General features: G+C 38.7%; 1 protein-coding gene across 2 annotated transcripts; it reads right to left on the reverse strand.

Annotated features, from left to right (window-relative positions):
• Positions 1-10,988: 10,988 nt before the first annotated feature.
• Positions 10,989-15,944, reverse strand: spaca6 (sperm acrosome associated 6). 2 transcript variants are annotated; one of them, XM_085473478.1, is made up of 9 exons: positions 15,682-15,943; positions 15,505-15,591; positions 15,246-15,317; positions 14,996-15,019; positions 14,811-14,888; positions 14,218-14,321; positions 13,674-13,830; positions 11,386-11,566; positions 10,989-11,227 (listed from the first exon to the last, which is right to left on the reverse strand). In XM_085473478.1, exons 1-9 carry the CDS (start codon positions 15,893-15,895, stop codon positions 11,149-11,151), a joined length of 996 nt encoding a protein of 331 aa, XP_085329604.1. In that variant the 5' UTR covers positions 15,896-15,943; the 3' UTR covers positions 10,989-11,148. The 2 variants fall into 2 exon arrangements, with proteins under 2 accessions (XP_085329604.1, XP_085329605.1); XM_085473479.1 differs by lacking the exon at positions 11,386-11,566 and having other exon boundaries at positions 15,682-15,944.
• Between the last annotated feature and the right edge of the window lie 312 nt (positions 15,945-16,256).

Below are 16,256 nucleotides of genomic sequence, written 5' to 3' on the forward strand. Positions count from 1 at the left end.
ATTTCAGGGTCACAAGGAGGCTGGAGCCTATTGTATGCCCTGAACTGGTCACTAGTCTGTCGCAGGGTCACCAAGTTATAAAAATATTATACAAGAAAATAAAGTTTTATGGTTCTGTCAACAGTGAGATCTGCCTAAGGGGCTTTTACGATAGCTGAAGGAAATTTCAGTCTTAATAATGCATTTAACTTCATTGCCACTCCTGTATGTGATCTTTAGTGGCCACATACAGGACTGGATGATAGGAGATGATAGGAGAAGTGAGTTGGAGTCTAAATGGCTCAAACAAGCACACGACTCTGACAAAAGATATGATTCACTTTGGGGTCAAAAGGAAAAAGATAATCCAGAAATGGCTAAGCCCATTCCACGGCAAATGCATTTTCTCTCATGATCTGGCATAAATATCAAAATACAGTACTGTGCAAAAGTCTTGAGTCAAATGAGAAATAGATGCAGTGATTTAATGAAAAATATGTAAATGTGCATATACAGTATGTAAGGCAAAAACAGAGTTGGTACAATTTTAACAAGCTCGAAAGTCAATATTTGGTGTGACCATCTTTATTCTTCTACACAACTTGAACTCTTATTGGTAGCTTTCTTGTCACTTCTTTAAGTCGTCTTCAGGAATAGTTCTCCAGGCTTCTGAGAGGATCTCACATTGCTTCATTTATACTGATTCTGAGGAGGAAAATCCATGAGTGAGTGTGTTCCACTGTATGTTTTTCTATCCAGGTATGTTTTGGCTGCACTGCCATTGTGTTTAGAATCACTGGAACACTGAAAAATGAAGCTGATGCCAATCAGATATTTTCCAGATGGCATTGCATAGTTGATCTAAAACCGGACAAGATCACCAAAACCACAGACCGAAGTGCAACCCCAAACGGATCAATTGAGGTTCTTTGCAGGATAATTTTTCCCTCTTAAGGACATGACTTTCAGATACTGTTTATGTTGTGTAGATAGATTCCACTACTACTTGTTTTTTATTTTATTTCCTCAGACTTTTATATTTGTGTTTTAAGGAACACATTGCACACCTTGTGTGTGTGTACCATGTGTTTGTGTTATTTTTGTGTCATTTTTTTTCATAGATTAAACCAGAGGAATGGAAACAAATTGCGCTGTTTTGCAATGCACTGGTATTAGTAGAGTGCCTGAACATACAATTTAAAATTGGTTCGTTGCTAAGTTGTCTGTTATGTATAGAGACAAAAAGGTTCTTTAAGTTGGGGGCTTTTTTCTTTTCTTTTTTTTTCTTAGATAGATATGTGTTAAGTGTTGTAACAAACAAACAAAAAATCCTCTGAAAATGGTGACGTACAAGGACTGGACTAAAACTGAGTAAAGAAATTTAAAAAAATGTAAGAGTATAAGATCATCTGGACAACTATTGCTAAAGCCCAAATAGCAAAGAAATCTTGTTCCTTGGAACTAAAATATTAAGATTTCAGAGGTGACTAAGGCCTTTTTTTTGCACAGCACTGTAAAAACTTATGTTCTCATTTTGATTGCATCAAATGTTGGCCTTGCAACATGGCAAGCAAGTGGAAAAATACAAGTGATCTGACGGTTAGATGACATGATGAATGTTGAGTCATGTGTGACTAAATTTAGGATCACCACAAGAGCTTTATAAGGGTTAGAGATTGTAGGCTGTCTTCATATTGTCTTTCTCCACCAACAGGACACTATTCATGTCAGGAAAATACAGACACTCAACAGATTTATTTCTCTTTTGGACCAATTGTTATAATCTTACAAGTAGATTTAATAACATTCCTCTAGCTTTCTCTCAAAGCAATTAACCAAAAAAAAAAAAAAATTAACAGAATAAAAGTAAAAAGTGTGTTATAGAACATTTTAAACAACAACAGGTCTTTTAAACGTCATGTTAAAGTCCTGTTGCTAAAATAAAGTATTTTATCTGAATTTTTAGAGAATAATGATAATGAGTTTCAAATTCATCCTTTTATCCAACAGGATAACAAAACAGGAAGTAATTTTTGAAGATCCGTGTTGATCCTGACCTTTGGTCCTTGGTTTTGAAAGTTTAGCTTTACTTACAAAGGTAAGTCTGTAGGGAGGTGGGAGGCTTGACTTGAGACATGGCAGTAAAATAATCCTGAATTAAAATTTGTGGCTGAATTCTGTAAAGATGGAGCAAAAAGTGTGGCTGTGACTTGTGCAGTTAGAGAATAATGTCCTAAAATTGAGTAGCATGATCTTTAGTGCAGTGGTTCTAAATTGCTGAAGCTGTACAAGCATTAAACAATTTTCATATCAGTGTGATCTAGCCATCAGGTTAACTCCAACTAAATTACAGTCATTAAAGATAAGTTGTTACTAGGTTACAGCACTGTTTGGCTAAATGATCACTGAACAAAAAAAGATTTGGCGTTGCTGGAAAGACATTCAGAAGTTGATTCTCAGTGAATCTGTTTAAGGAGCACATGTAAACACAAAAAAGACAAAAATCTCTTCAATGTAAGATCTGATCTTTTTATATTATAATGAGCCTTTAAAATGTCAGAAAATATTTGCCTTCACATTAAAAAATTATCTTCCTCATTATTTTCCTCTCTCTGAACAAACTCTGTGTAAACACTCTTGGTATCAAAATAAAGCGAACACTTGTGAGATTTCATCAGAGGTGTAAATATTACAGCAGGTGTTACTGTGTCAAAGTTACTGAGGCTGGAACACAGAAAAAGTAAGTAGATTTATTCCTCCCTTAATTAATGAATTAAAAAAATTTTGAGCATGTAACCCCTTTAAAAATATGCTTTAGTTCACATTTTAAATCAAAAGATCATTAAACAACATATATACACATCACCTGTGCAAAGATTTATGCTTCTGAAGTGAAACAGTGAAAAGTGTCTGCACTTTCAATAAATAAATATTCAGGTGTGCAATGTGTCCAAATCTGGCACACACTGCACACCATATATGAGTTGAATTTTTCGGGTATGAACAGCAGAAATTATTTAATTTAATTTACGTGCCTAGAAATGCTTGTTTCTTTTGTTTTTTTATATATATATTTTTGAAGAATTACCCATACACTCATGTCCAGTGGGCCCATTCTCCCTTGTGTCATATATAGTATAAATGGACTCTGGCGCTTTAATCTACAAATCTGTGATTTTTTTGTGTTACATTGAGTACTCACAAATGCGTGCTTTGACTAATAAGTAACATTCACTAATAAGTAAAAAGCCATTTGAGGACATGTACATCTAATATCATATAAAAATATTTTGTATATCTTTGAACTTGAATATTTATCATTTGCACAGAAACGTAAATTTTTTTGGTTCCACAAATCTGATCCTTTTTATGTTCAAAGAGCTTTGTGCACGTAAAAATATCATAAAAAAGATGGTTAAATGCGCATGCACGGATCACCTGCTGTGGACAAATGTCATGTTTTGCATGCAGGTTTTGAGACTCATCGACAGCAATAAAAGATATGTGCAGCCACAGTTTATGAATTCTGACACATGAAGATGTGCAATTTCTCCATCTCGATCCGGATGAGTTGAAACTGATGTTACGAGTGAAGGGTGGATCTCCCTCTTAAATTGTGTGTGGAAGTTTGCTTAGGAGGAGTAAAACATAAAGTTCAATTCAGTTTTATTTATATAGCAACAAATCACAACAACAAGGCACTTCGTTGTTTTTCTTTTTTAGACTCCTTTTTTAAAAATTAACTAAAGTGAGTGACTGGGCCCATAAACCCGTTAGCAAAATGTAACGAGGTCAAGTCCGGTGGTCATTTTTAAGACTTCTATAGAACAAGAAGCCTTCATATTCACCATACATTCATCTTTTATACCAGAGCTTCCCAAAGTGTGGAGCCCGCAGAGCCATGGCAGGGGGGGGGGGACAAAACGCTTGGACACTGCTAGCACGGGGCGCCCACAGAAACGCAAAGCAGGAGATGAAGCATCGCTGAATATGTTTCCAAACAAACTTCATTCTAAGCCAAAGGCTAGAAAATATGGTGAAGCAAATCTTCCCGTTGGCTTCACCTGCACAAGTGCCGAGGTAGGTCTCCCCTGCAGAATTGGTTTTCCCTGCGTCGGGAGCAGCGCTGGGCTCTTCAAATCACGGACAAACAGTATCCCACATTCTTGATTTTTAGTTCACAAACACTTGTTGTAATGACTAACTACTCCTGACATTTTGGAGATGTTAGCTCTTTATACAGTAAAGTTACAGCGGGATACAAATAATATCAGGCTGATCCTGCCACGATTTGTCCCCGATTCAAATCACGGATAACCAGTATCCCACAGTTGTTTATGTTTTTAAACCCATTTTGCACAGAGAGGCATTTTTTGATATTATAGCAATGTTGAATATTATTACACAGGAAAAAACAACTACATGGAGGGAGAGTAACTGCGTGTATATATGTAAGCTGTAAAACCCAAAGATAGTCAGATTAACAGTATTTTGTCTCTATCTTCCATTCTGTAATTCATCTCATGTAAACAATAACGTGGCGCACAGCGTGACGTGAAAAAGGCACATATCTTTGACATTGCATGACCAACTCTGTATTCCTCGTCCACACGTAAACGCAAAAAAGGAGTTTTAAAAAAAATCTCCGTTTTCGGTGATTCGAAACGCCGTTTACATGTGGACGAAACAGCTGCGTTTTCAAAAATACCCGTGTAGTTGCGGACGTAGCGTAAAAGAGTTAGTAGTTTATTTTCTTACTACCTGTAATTTATTGCAGATTACTTGTATTTACTTAATTGTTTAATAAATGTTTGAGGTGTGAAATAAACCGTAATGGAGCAAAATATGGGTGTGTGTGGTTGGAGGATGTGTGCGTGCATGTGCGTGCGCGCGTGGACGTGGGGGCGCGAACATTTTTCTTGTAAAACAAAGGGGGGCCTAGCAAAAAAGGTTTGGGAACCACTGTTTTATACTATCATTGGACTCCTTTTACATGCAAAAATCCTCAAAGTGTCAAGAATTGCAAATTGTGGACCTAAGTAGAGATTGACAGGCAGACAAACAACAAAACAAAAGAAATGCTGGTCAGTGCTGCCCTCAGCTTCCAGAAGACACACCTGTGTCATCAGTTTCAAAATCTTACGTCACATTGTTCTCAAGTTATTGATTTCTCAAAATTTTCAGAAAGCTTACTCTGACTATGAGCCCCTGGTAGAACCTCAAAATCCCATCCTTTCGTGAACCTCGGGACCAAAAATGGTCCCGCCCCAAAAGTGCTCTAAAAATGTTATATATCAATATTTTTTTCTACTTTAAATTAGTCAATCTTTTAAAACTACTTCTGCTTAAAATATCCATGTCAAGTTTTAATTATATTTTCATTGTTTTAACCCTTTAAATCCCAGTTTTATTACATGAGCGCCCTGTTTTTTTAGCCCCAAAAAACAAAAAACTTGAATATTTTCCAAAAAAAACATTTGAGGTAATATTCAATTGTTATTATAATTAGGCCTTTAGATGGACTAAAGATTGGCACCAAGAGTCATTTCGATCGCCTTTTATTTTTTTTCCAGGAGCGCATTTCATAAAATGCACACTATCGACCACGCCCAAAAAGTGCAATAAAAATATTAAATATTAATTTTTTTTTTCACTTTAAATTGGTCAGTCTTTTAAAACTACTTCTCCCTGAAATATTCATGTCAAGTTTTAATTACATTTCGCGGATTTTAACCCTTTATATCCCGGTTTCGTCACATGAGCGCACTGCTTTTTTTGCCCCAAAAACATAAAACATAAAACATAAAATATTTTCCAAAAAAAACATTTGAAGTAATATTTTATTGTTATTATAATTAGGCCTTTAGATGGACAAAAGATTGGCACGAACATTAATTTCGATCCGGTTTTAATTTTTTTTCCAGAAGCCAAAAATGTCCCCAGGCGGCGCTGCTGCTCCTGCTCCCCCGGGGAGGAGTGCCTCTGCCGCGGGTGTGTTTCGCGCAGCGCCGGAGCATATGGTTCGGTTCCCGTGTCTGCAGCACACACTTCCGCTACCACGTGAAAACAAATACGTCATTTCCTGTTGATTAAAAAAAAAAAAAAAAAAATCAAACGAACCTAAGGGTAGAAAATGGTCCGGAACGAGCAGCGGGGCAGGCTGCTGTGGTACGCGGGAAATTAGTGTGCCTTTTCCGGGTATCTGTCTCGAGCAGGCCGCTGGAGAACATGTGTATGTTCCAGCAGGCGTCACATGTGGAGCAAGGGCGCCACCCGGTGGACAAATAAAAAAATTACAACTGTAAGGCCTGTAGTCCAAAACAAAACCTAAGCTGGAAACCTGGCGATCGATTTGACCTTAATTTTTCTGGCGTGAAAAATAGCGTTTATAAAGGGTTTCAATGGGGCACAAATCGGCCACGAGGTTCGATAGTGGATGTATGCCTTTTATTCAGCCATTTAAGCTCATTTAAAAAACTCCGACTGAAATTTCAAAATAAAATGGGAAAAAAATACATGTTAGAAAATTTGGCTATACTCCATTAAACACAGTGGAAATGGCGTGGAATTAAAAAACGCAAAGGCCACGAAATGGTCCCAGGTTCTACCAGGGGTTTTAAGATTGCTGAGATTGAAAGTCATTCAAGATTTTTAGTAGATACATCCATGGTATGAATTTGAGAGTTATCGCATTCACAAGATTTTTATAAGACTTGACCTTAGACCTTGAGGTCAAACTCACTGAGATTTGAACTCATCCAAGATTTTTAGTAGCTGTATTGATAGTATTAATTTAAAGCTCCCATGTCAGCTCATTCTTGAGATATCACATTCACAAATCTCGGTGTCCACACACCAAAGAAGAGCTTTATCTTTATTGGCATCATATAAAGAAATGCATATTAATTGGATCGAGATCAATGGTTATATTGTTGTCATGTGCTTTTATGTCTGTGTGCATAAAACTGAGGGCAGGTGTGGCTTTTTTGAAGAACAAAACAAAAAATATAGTTACTAAAATAATTAAATGCTGATTTTTTTTTTATTGATAGTCTTTTATCATCATAGGCTATTGGTGATTTATAACATTTATCCATCATAAGACATGTCTACATACTAGTCAAAGTACAGTATACAGGGAGTGCAGAATTATTAGGCAAGTTGTATTGTTGAGGAATAATTTTATTATTGAACAACAACCATGTTCTCAATGAATCCAAAAAACTCATTAATATCAAAGCTGAATGTTTTTGGAAGTAGTTTTTAGTTTGTTTTTAGTTTTAGCTATTTTAGGGGGATATCTGTGTGTGCAGGTGACTATTACTGTGCATAATTATTAGGCAACTTAACAAAAAACAAATATATACCCATTTCAATTATTTATTTTTACCAGTGAAACCAATATAACATCTCCACATTCACAAATATACATTTCTGACATTCAAAAACAAAACAAAAACAAATCAGCGACCAATATAGCCACCTTTCTTTGCAAGGACACTCAAAAGCCTGCCATCCATGGATTCTGTCAGTGTTTTGATCTGTTCACCATCAACATTGCGTGCAGCAGCAACCACAGCCTCCCAGACACTGTTCAGAGAGGTGTACTGTTTTCCCTCCTTGTAAATCTCACATTTGATGATGGACCACAGGTTCTCAATGGGGTTCAGATCAGGTGAACAAGGAGGCCATGTCATTAGTTTTTCTTCTTTTATACCCTTTTGTTAGGTATTTTAGTACCATGGTAGCATTTACTGGATATTGTTTTATAGTGACATTATACAGGAAAACTCTGTCATTCAATAAGGCCCCTTTGTTTTAGTTATTTTTCTCTTTGACCCAAGAATTGATGTGTGAGAATCACAGGCTGGTACAAGGTTGAAATACCACAGAGATCACTCCCTCAGCTACATTAGTTTCTTAATCTTTTAGACGCCTGTTGAAGGCCAAATGGTTTGTTTCAGATTTCACTAATGAAAGAACTCTTTGTTTTGTGCCTTGAAAATATGTCGCTGAGATAATCACAATTGTAGCTGAACTGATAAACTACACAAAGGATGCTTCTTCACCCATGGGCAGGAAGACGCTGCCTTATCTTGGTCTGTACTGGTTTAAACTGATAATCTGCTGTCTCATGAATTTTACCCTCTATATAAACTGTTATACTTGTGAATAAAGTTGAGTCAATTTGGGAAGACAATCTGAAGCAGTCTCTGTTTTCTTGTTCTCCCAAGCTGCTCCCGAGCTCGTACTAACACGCTGAATGGCATGCTTGAATATTACTTGAGAATATATTTGACTGTGTTACAGACTAAGGGACATTCTCTGCTGATAGGTGAAGGTACATTCTCTGCTGATAGACGTCCACGCCTCGAAGGAAGTCGATCCACGGATTAGGCCCTGGAAACCGTTTCCTTCACCTTTCTTGCCAGCCACGCTGTGGAGTACTTGGACGCGTGTGATGGAGCATTGTCCTGCATGAAAATCATGTTTTTCTTGAAGGATGCAGACTTCTTCCTGTACCACTGCTTGAAGAAGGTGTCTTCCAGAAACTGGCAGTAGGACTGGGAGTTGAGCTTGACTCCATCCTCAACCCGGAAAGGCCCCACAAGCTCATCTTTGATGATACCAGCCCAAACCAGTACTCCACCTCCACCTTGCTGGCGTCTGAGTCGGACTGGAGCTCTCTGCCCTTTACCAATCCAGCCACGGGCCCATCCATCTGGCCCATCAAGACTCACTCTCATTTCATCAGTCCATAAAACCTTAGAAAAATCAGTCTTGAGATATTTCTTGGCCCAGTCTTGACGTTTCAGCTTGTGTGTCTTGTTCAGTGGTGGTCGTCTTTCAGCCTTTCTTACCTTGGCCATGTCTCTGAGTATTGCACACTTTGTGCTTTTGGGCACTCCAGTGATGTTGCAGCTCTGAAATATGGCCAAACTGGTGGCAAGTGGCATCTTGGCAGCTGCACGCTTGACTTTTCTCAGTTCATGGGCAGTTATTTTGCGCCTTGGTTTTTCCACATGCTTCTTGCGACCCTGTTGACTATTTTGAATGAAACGCTTGATTGTTCGATGATCACGCTTCAGAAGCTTTGCAATTTTGAGACTGCTGCATCCCTCTGCAAGATATCTCACTATTTTTGACTTTTCTGAGCCTGTCAAGTCCTTCTTTTGACCCATTTTGCCAAAGGAAAGGACGTTGCCTAATAATTATGCACACCTGATATAGGGTGTTGATGTCATTAGACCACACCCCTTCTCATTACAGAGATGCACATCACCTAATATGCTTAATTGGTAGTAGGCTTTCGAGCCTATACAGCTTGGAGTAAGACAACATGCATGAAGAGGATGATGTGGACAAAATACTCATTTGCCTAATAATTCTGCACTCCCTGTAGGCTGAATTGGTTACATAATGCTAAATGACATCAGTTATACTGCCGTGGTCCTTCCTTGCTTGGCTAACCTGTCATTTCTTCTTTTGTTTTTTCTTCCACCTCTAGCTCTTTCTTTGCTTCCTGTATGTGTGTATATGTTTGTATGCATGTGTTCTTGTCTTTGTGCAGCATAGGGACCTTGAAGAAGTTCCTGCTCTTGAGCCACACATCTGCTGATAATCCACACTTGCTTTGATCTTGACGCCATCAAGGGTCACTTTAGTAGAGTGGCTGAGCTTCAGTCAACGCTGGATCGTTGATTAACAATAGCCATTGGAACCCTGCCTCATGCAAAGAATTGAATTTGTTCAAAGTTCAAAGAATTTAACTTGTCATGTTTTTCTGAGTGAAGGAAATTAATCCTCTGTCCTCTCTGTGTCCATCAAATCTGTGGAGAGTTTTAGAGAGAGCACTAAGGCTTTTGTAAATATTTTGGAAGGAACTATGGAGTTTTTTTGGGTTTTTTTCCTAGGAATCGCCGCACCCACCGGGAGCTGGGACTATCACCACTGAGGAAATCACATCTTGTTGGAACTGTTGTGCACTTAGTTTTTTCACTGTAAATAAACTCACTGTAACTGTCCATAAAGTCGTGCGACTGGGTCCTGTTCCTCTGCCATTCAACAAACCTGATCTATACATTCTTGCGCAAACCATAATGACACACTTTGACATCAAAAGCTTTTGATTGGGGTTTTCAGATTTGAGGATTGGGCCCAGTATATGAGCGACTTTTGTAAAACAGTGTGTTTTGTAACAGAATTTCTTCATCATGTGATATGTAATGGGGGGGGGGGGGGGGGGGGTGATTTATCTTTTGCTGTTGTTTACGCAACCAAATATTTCTTGGCCCACAACAGTAATGTGTCAGTGTGTCAATGTAATAGCAAAGTTCAATGCAAGTTCCTGCTGAATATATTTAAACATGTCAAGACTTACTACTTCTTGTGGTTTCATTCAGACTGACTGTAGTCGGTAGCTTGTTGCTACCTCTGTCTTTCTCTGTCCTCTCTGTTTCTGTGTTCTGCTTGTGGATGATGAAACAAAGGATTTTCCTTTTACCCTTTTGACTGCACGACTGTCTGGACAGAACTGAGTCCATCAGCCACTCAGAGTGTAATCATGGTCACAATGTCTACACATGACCTGTTTTACCTCATAACTTTTCCTTACAGTATTTCTCAACTCATACTAGATATCGGGTCCTTCTGTGTTGATAGTTAATAAATTCTGTCTTGGCAAAATGTTCTGTCAGGATGCCTCGACTGTGTAAATATTTTGCTCAGCTTCATCTCTCTGATTTTAAGCTCAGCTGCCTTCTGGAGTAGCCAAAGTATCTAACCCTAACCCTCAAAGTCAAAGTGCCCTTAAAGTACCTTAAAGTTACTCGCTAAGGTCAGTTTAAAGTGGTTCCTGCTTCATGACGAGTGATGAGGGCCATTTTTCTTTTTCATACAAGGACACACACACACACACACACACACACACACACACACACACACACACACACACACACACACACACACACACACACACAAATATGAAAGCAAGCCCAGCTACTCTACACTATGGTAGTAAAACGTTTACTCAGTACTACTACTAATAAAGAGGTGGATCCTGCCCTCTAGTGGTGGAAGGAGTGACACACATGTTGTCTGGACTATGACGTATCACTCTGCAGACTTGATGAAATGCCTTTGTTGCGTCACATACATCTTCCAAACACTCTAGAATAAACCTAAATCTTCAGCCTGATGTGTTTCTTCAGCATGACTTTGCTCTTGTATGGATAACCAATGCAGAACCCTGAAACAACCAAAGAAAAAGAAAAGAAAAACATGAATACCACCTAATTTGTGTGCCCTGGAGCATCATGTATTCATATGACAGGTGTGAATGTCTAAATGACTTTGCGGTTAAAATCTGTTAAAGCTGATACTGTGCAAATAATAGTTCTGTTTTACCCCAGGGAGAGACACAGCAGCAGCAGTAAAGCGGTTAAACAGGCGGCGAGAAGCGGTAACAATGAGGCGAGGAAGGAGCGGGGAGAGTCACCAGACGCGGGGAAAAACTGCCCTCCTGGGAGCAGAGACAGGTCAAATGTCTCCTGCAGCTCTGTGTGGCCTGCCACAATCTGGGGGGTCACTAAGACAGACACGAAGGGATGAAGACAGGGAATATAGAGGAGAACCGACGATGAATGAAGTGAAAGAGGTTGGTTGAGGAAGTCTGCAGTTTTAATTGTATTTGCTTAGTAGGAGTTTCCTCATTTATTAAGCACAAATACAGAGTTAGTTAGTCTTCTGTACACAGTAGTTGACATGTATCATTAGTGGGTTATAACCCACCAATTCAACAGTTGTATAATTTAAGAAAAAATGTGCTAACCCAGAAAACTAAAATAATTATTCAACTAATCATATAATGTTCAGGAGGTGAGATGCACATAATATTATACATATACATAATTACACATGCTAAGCTGTGTAAAAATGCATAATCATGAATGCTAATAGATGCATTCATATAGTCAAACAGTTATTTTTGTTCTTTCCTCCTTTCTAAAATCCCCTTTAACTCCACTTTTCAGTAAAACACAATCTGTACACAGGGAATTGTCTGCACAGAGCTCATTTACATTCTGATATATTCTTCCACATTTCTTTAAATGTGTTAACAACTTTGCTACCAAAGGCATACATCCAGCAGGCCTGATTTATTTCCCTGTAAGAAGAATTTGGCTATAAAAAGCAAGGGTATAGTCAAACTGGATGTGCTTTAGGTTAGTTAGTATTCAGTGTTAGTTATTAGTGCTTTAGATGGGTTAGCCTTTAGTTTAGTTAATATGTTCCTCTTTTGTTTTCATGCATATCACTCCCTCTTGACTCCAAACAGCCAGTGCTTGCTTTGCCAGCCAACAGCTGTATTAAGATACCTGCGGCAGCACGTCCTCGCAGCAACACACTTTCCAAATATATTTTATTTGCAAGGTCACTCAGTAGTAGTGGAATAGTGTTTAGAAACCTTGGGTTCATCATGATTATAATTTTATTTTACTGGATGTGAACATGTTTGGAAGCGCACCTGAGCAGTAGACTCAGAAATAACAAGCTTCTCAGCAGCTCAACAGTCCAGTCTCTTTTTATTCCCTTTTTCTTCAGTGGATTAGTGTGCTGGATCTACATTGCAGACTGGTTAGACAAACTGAAGAAAAATCAAACTAAGAAAAAATATTTTTTTTTGAGAAAACAAAACAGCTAGTGTTTTCAACTTAAATATTATATTTCAAAACTAAATCAACCTTCTAAGGAACAATTCTGCAACAGGCTAAATCCATTATCAGTGGGACCTTACAGCCCTCTGACCTGCTCAGCATCACAGACTGACACGCAACAATCCCTGAGAGAAACTCCTGGCTATATAGTTAATAACTTCTCTCATCCCAGGAAATAATACTTAAATACCAATAAATATTAAACTTATAGCAGTGCACAGTGTCTCAGTCAAACACAATGGTAAAAAGTTAAGTTTAAAAAAAAAAGTAGATATATTTATCTGTCATCTATTTATTTCTTAAACTTCAGGCTAAAGTCCCCCTCCTTCATACCACACTTCCAGGAAGGTCACCATAAAAAGCAGTCCCAAAGTGCCTGGACATGCACAGCACAATGGAAATATAAACACTGTGGAGTATGTTTGGAGGTCACAGGCCTCCCTGTGACACACAGTAGCCAGCTTATTTAGAAAGGTGCGTGGCTAATTTACAGTGATTTTCCAGAGGGTGCTAATTTTGGACAGAGAAGGCTTTCAATTAAATGCACTTACTGGAGACTTTAGAGACTTTCTAGCCAACTACTTAGAGTGTCTCTGAGTGCAATCAAGTGGTGAACAAGACAAACAGGAGCCAGCACTCACGTCTCTGGAAATTTATGGGAGAAGATTTGACTGGTGATGGCGAATTTAGAAACGAATATGAAAGTTCAATGTACCCTCAAAAACATTTTTAAGCTGTTCTTTCTCATTTAAAAAAAAAAAAGTAAAACTACAATGTAAATAATATAATATCTTTAAAATAGTTTCAATACATGTCAAAGTTTGGACCTATTTACTTATTTCATCAAGTGTTCAAACATTTCTCTGGTACAAAGTAATGTTGCTTTAAATGTGAAGAAGTTTCCTTTTTCCTGGTACAAGGACTCTCCCCTTGATCAGTTAAAATTTCCAAATATCCTTCTAAAGTCAGCTGTTTTACCTGAGACATAGTAGTATACTCGGATAAAGGAGAGCTGGCCCGAGTACACCTCACACTGGTAGGTGCCCTGATGCTTCAAAGTCACTGAGGGGATGGAGTAGAGCCTGTCAACGCCCACAGTCACTTCTTTAAACTGATCCAATTGCTGCGTTTCAACCTGAAGGATTAAAATGTTCTCAGTTGTTGTCTGCTTCACACAAACAAACAACAAAGTGTTAATAATAACAGCTCAGTATTTTATATTTATTAAATCTGTTGTCACAAGAAGTCAACTCTGTTCATGTGGTTATAAATTTGCAAAAATTTGTAGGCAACTGAGCAAAATCACGCACTGACAAACACACCTGTTATTAGGAGACATCTTTAAGTCTGTAGTGCAGAGCTAACTGTCTTCCAGCTCCAGCCTCAAATTTCAAAGATTTGAAATCACGTTGCTCATTTCGTCTAACTCTAACTCGAGTAAGCTGGTGTGTGTATTTTGCAAAAATGTTGAACTGTTACTTTTAACAGTGACCCTGAATGATTCACCATATGCTGAGCGTACCTCCTCTGCGAACCTCCAGATCACTTCAATATCAGTTGGCAAGGCAAATGGCACGTCGCACCACATTCGAATCCTGCTGTTTTCCATAACTTTAATTTCTTCCACTGAAATAAACATATAGCCACCCACATGCACACAGACAAATGCACACACTCAGATAACATTCGCACAGGGGCAGCTCTTGCAGCCTGAGCTCTCCTTAATGATAATATTTAAGCCCAGTCTCAGAGGAGTCGAGTAAAAGTGATGATATGCTGAAGAGTGGCGGTGCTGTAAAGGCTTGATACGAATACCATGTGTGTGGGAGTCAACTGTCACCTTGCATAAAGAAACCAAGGACTTAAAGAGTACCTCGGGGGCTCTGTGCAAAAGATATAATGTGTGGAAATAAAACCTTTCCTCTGTCTCTCTTTCAAATCCTCACTTTTTGCTAAGAGCATTTCAAGGATCAAGAGTGGATGCTTATGGAGGTGAAAATAGGGCTATTTAAGGATATGTCACATCTGGATTAGTACTTATTTCTTTAGTTGGAAATTGTGACATAACAGAATCAGTGATGTGTTAGAGGTAATAATACGAATAACAGTGCTCACCTGGGCAGTCGAGAGGAAATTCACAGGAGTCGTACTGGCAGGTAACACAGTCGTACACTGCACCTGCACTCTGAAAACCTGATGGGTGAATGAAACCGATACTGATGCCATTATTATTTGGTTTCTAAAAGCAATGATTGTTATGTTGTAGAATCAAAAAAAAATACAATAAAATCAAGACAAACCACATGGAGGGATACATCCAGAGACTGTGAAGAGAATAAAAAACTTTGATTAATAAATATTACTGATACAGCATCCAGGAGTGAAAGCCAGTTAAAGCAAACCACCTTCTGGATCCTTCATGGTATTTTAAAGACTCTAAAAATGTAACTGGCATCTTAGAGAGAGTACAGAGATCACTGTAAGATGTGATGACCTAATATAAGTTATTATGGACAGAAAGATGGAGGAAAAGGGAAGTCCGTGGCTCACCTCTAGGCAGTTTGGAGGCAGCTGAGATGAAATTGTCTGCTGCTGTCTGCAACCTTTGCTCGTACACAGTGTCTGATAGATGGAGGGGAGGAGGAGGAGGAAGACAGAAATATTTGGCTCAATTCATACTGGGGAATTGTGTGGCTGGGGGCATCGTTTTTTGTTTTTTCTAACTTCTCTTTTTCTGACCTCACTTAGCAAATGTATTACTCTTTTATCGATGCAGCTATACAGTCTGCTTAAACAGGTGTTTAGCTACCGTTATTCAGCTTTTGGTCAAACTCTTTCAACAGCCGGAGGACCTCTGCATCCAGAATTTCCTTCAGTTGGATGTCATAGCCTTTACCTAAAAAAATCAAGAAATTACATATCACCTAGATTTTTACATGCTGTCACAAACTGTTCCTAAATTGGCAAAGAAGAAACTCTTTCGCACCTACTCTACCAGCTTCAATCACTGTCTCATTATTGTTGAATATGCGGTCCAGCTTCTCGAAGCAGGCGTCAACGTTTCTCACATTGTACTCGGTCAAAACGTGACCCCAGCACAGACGGAGACTGTCTTCCACATCCACAAAACACTGATAGCAGCTTTGAGACAGGCACAACAGCAGGCTCACACACACAAGCCGCAAAGCAGATGTCTGCATCTTTCAATGTGAGCTTTAAAAACTCAACTAATGTTTCTCTGTAGGTGTTTTGATTCAAATCCTGGTCTCATAGCGACTAAAAATGTGCAAATTCTAAGGTTTTTCTTTTCTTTTTTCTTCAGGGCTTGATGAATTAGAGCCCTGTATTTATGTTCACATCCCACACGGGGATAAAAGTAAAGTCTTGAAAGTGTATCACGCTCATCTTTTCTCGACACGACAGGAGAGCATCACAGACTCCTCTCTGTATTTCCCACCATTCTATTGTCTCTAGTCCCCATTTCCTGCTGCCTCAATGCACCAGTTTTACTGCAGAGCACAGAGATGAAGCGAGCCAAGGAGGGAGGTGGCGGCAGTGAGA

This window comes from Copadichromis virginalis, linkage group LG11 (genome assembly GCF_057382275.1).
Source record: "Copadichromis virginalis isolate Kocher_CV1m ecotype Utaka linkage group LG11, C_Virginalis_male_GT1.1, whole genome shotgun sequence".
Lineage (NCBI taxonomy): Eukaryota > Metazoa > Chordata > Actinopteri > Cichliformes > Cichlidae > Copadichromis > Copadichromis virginalis.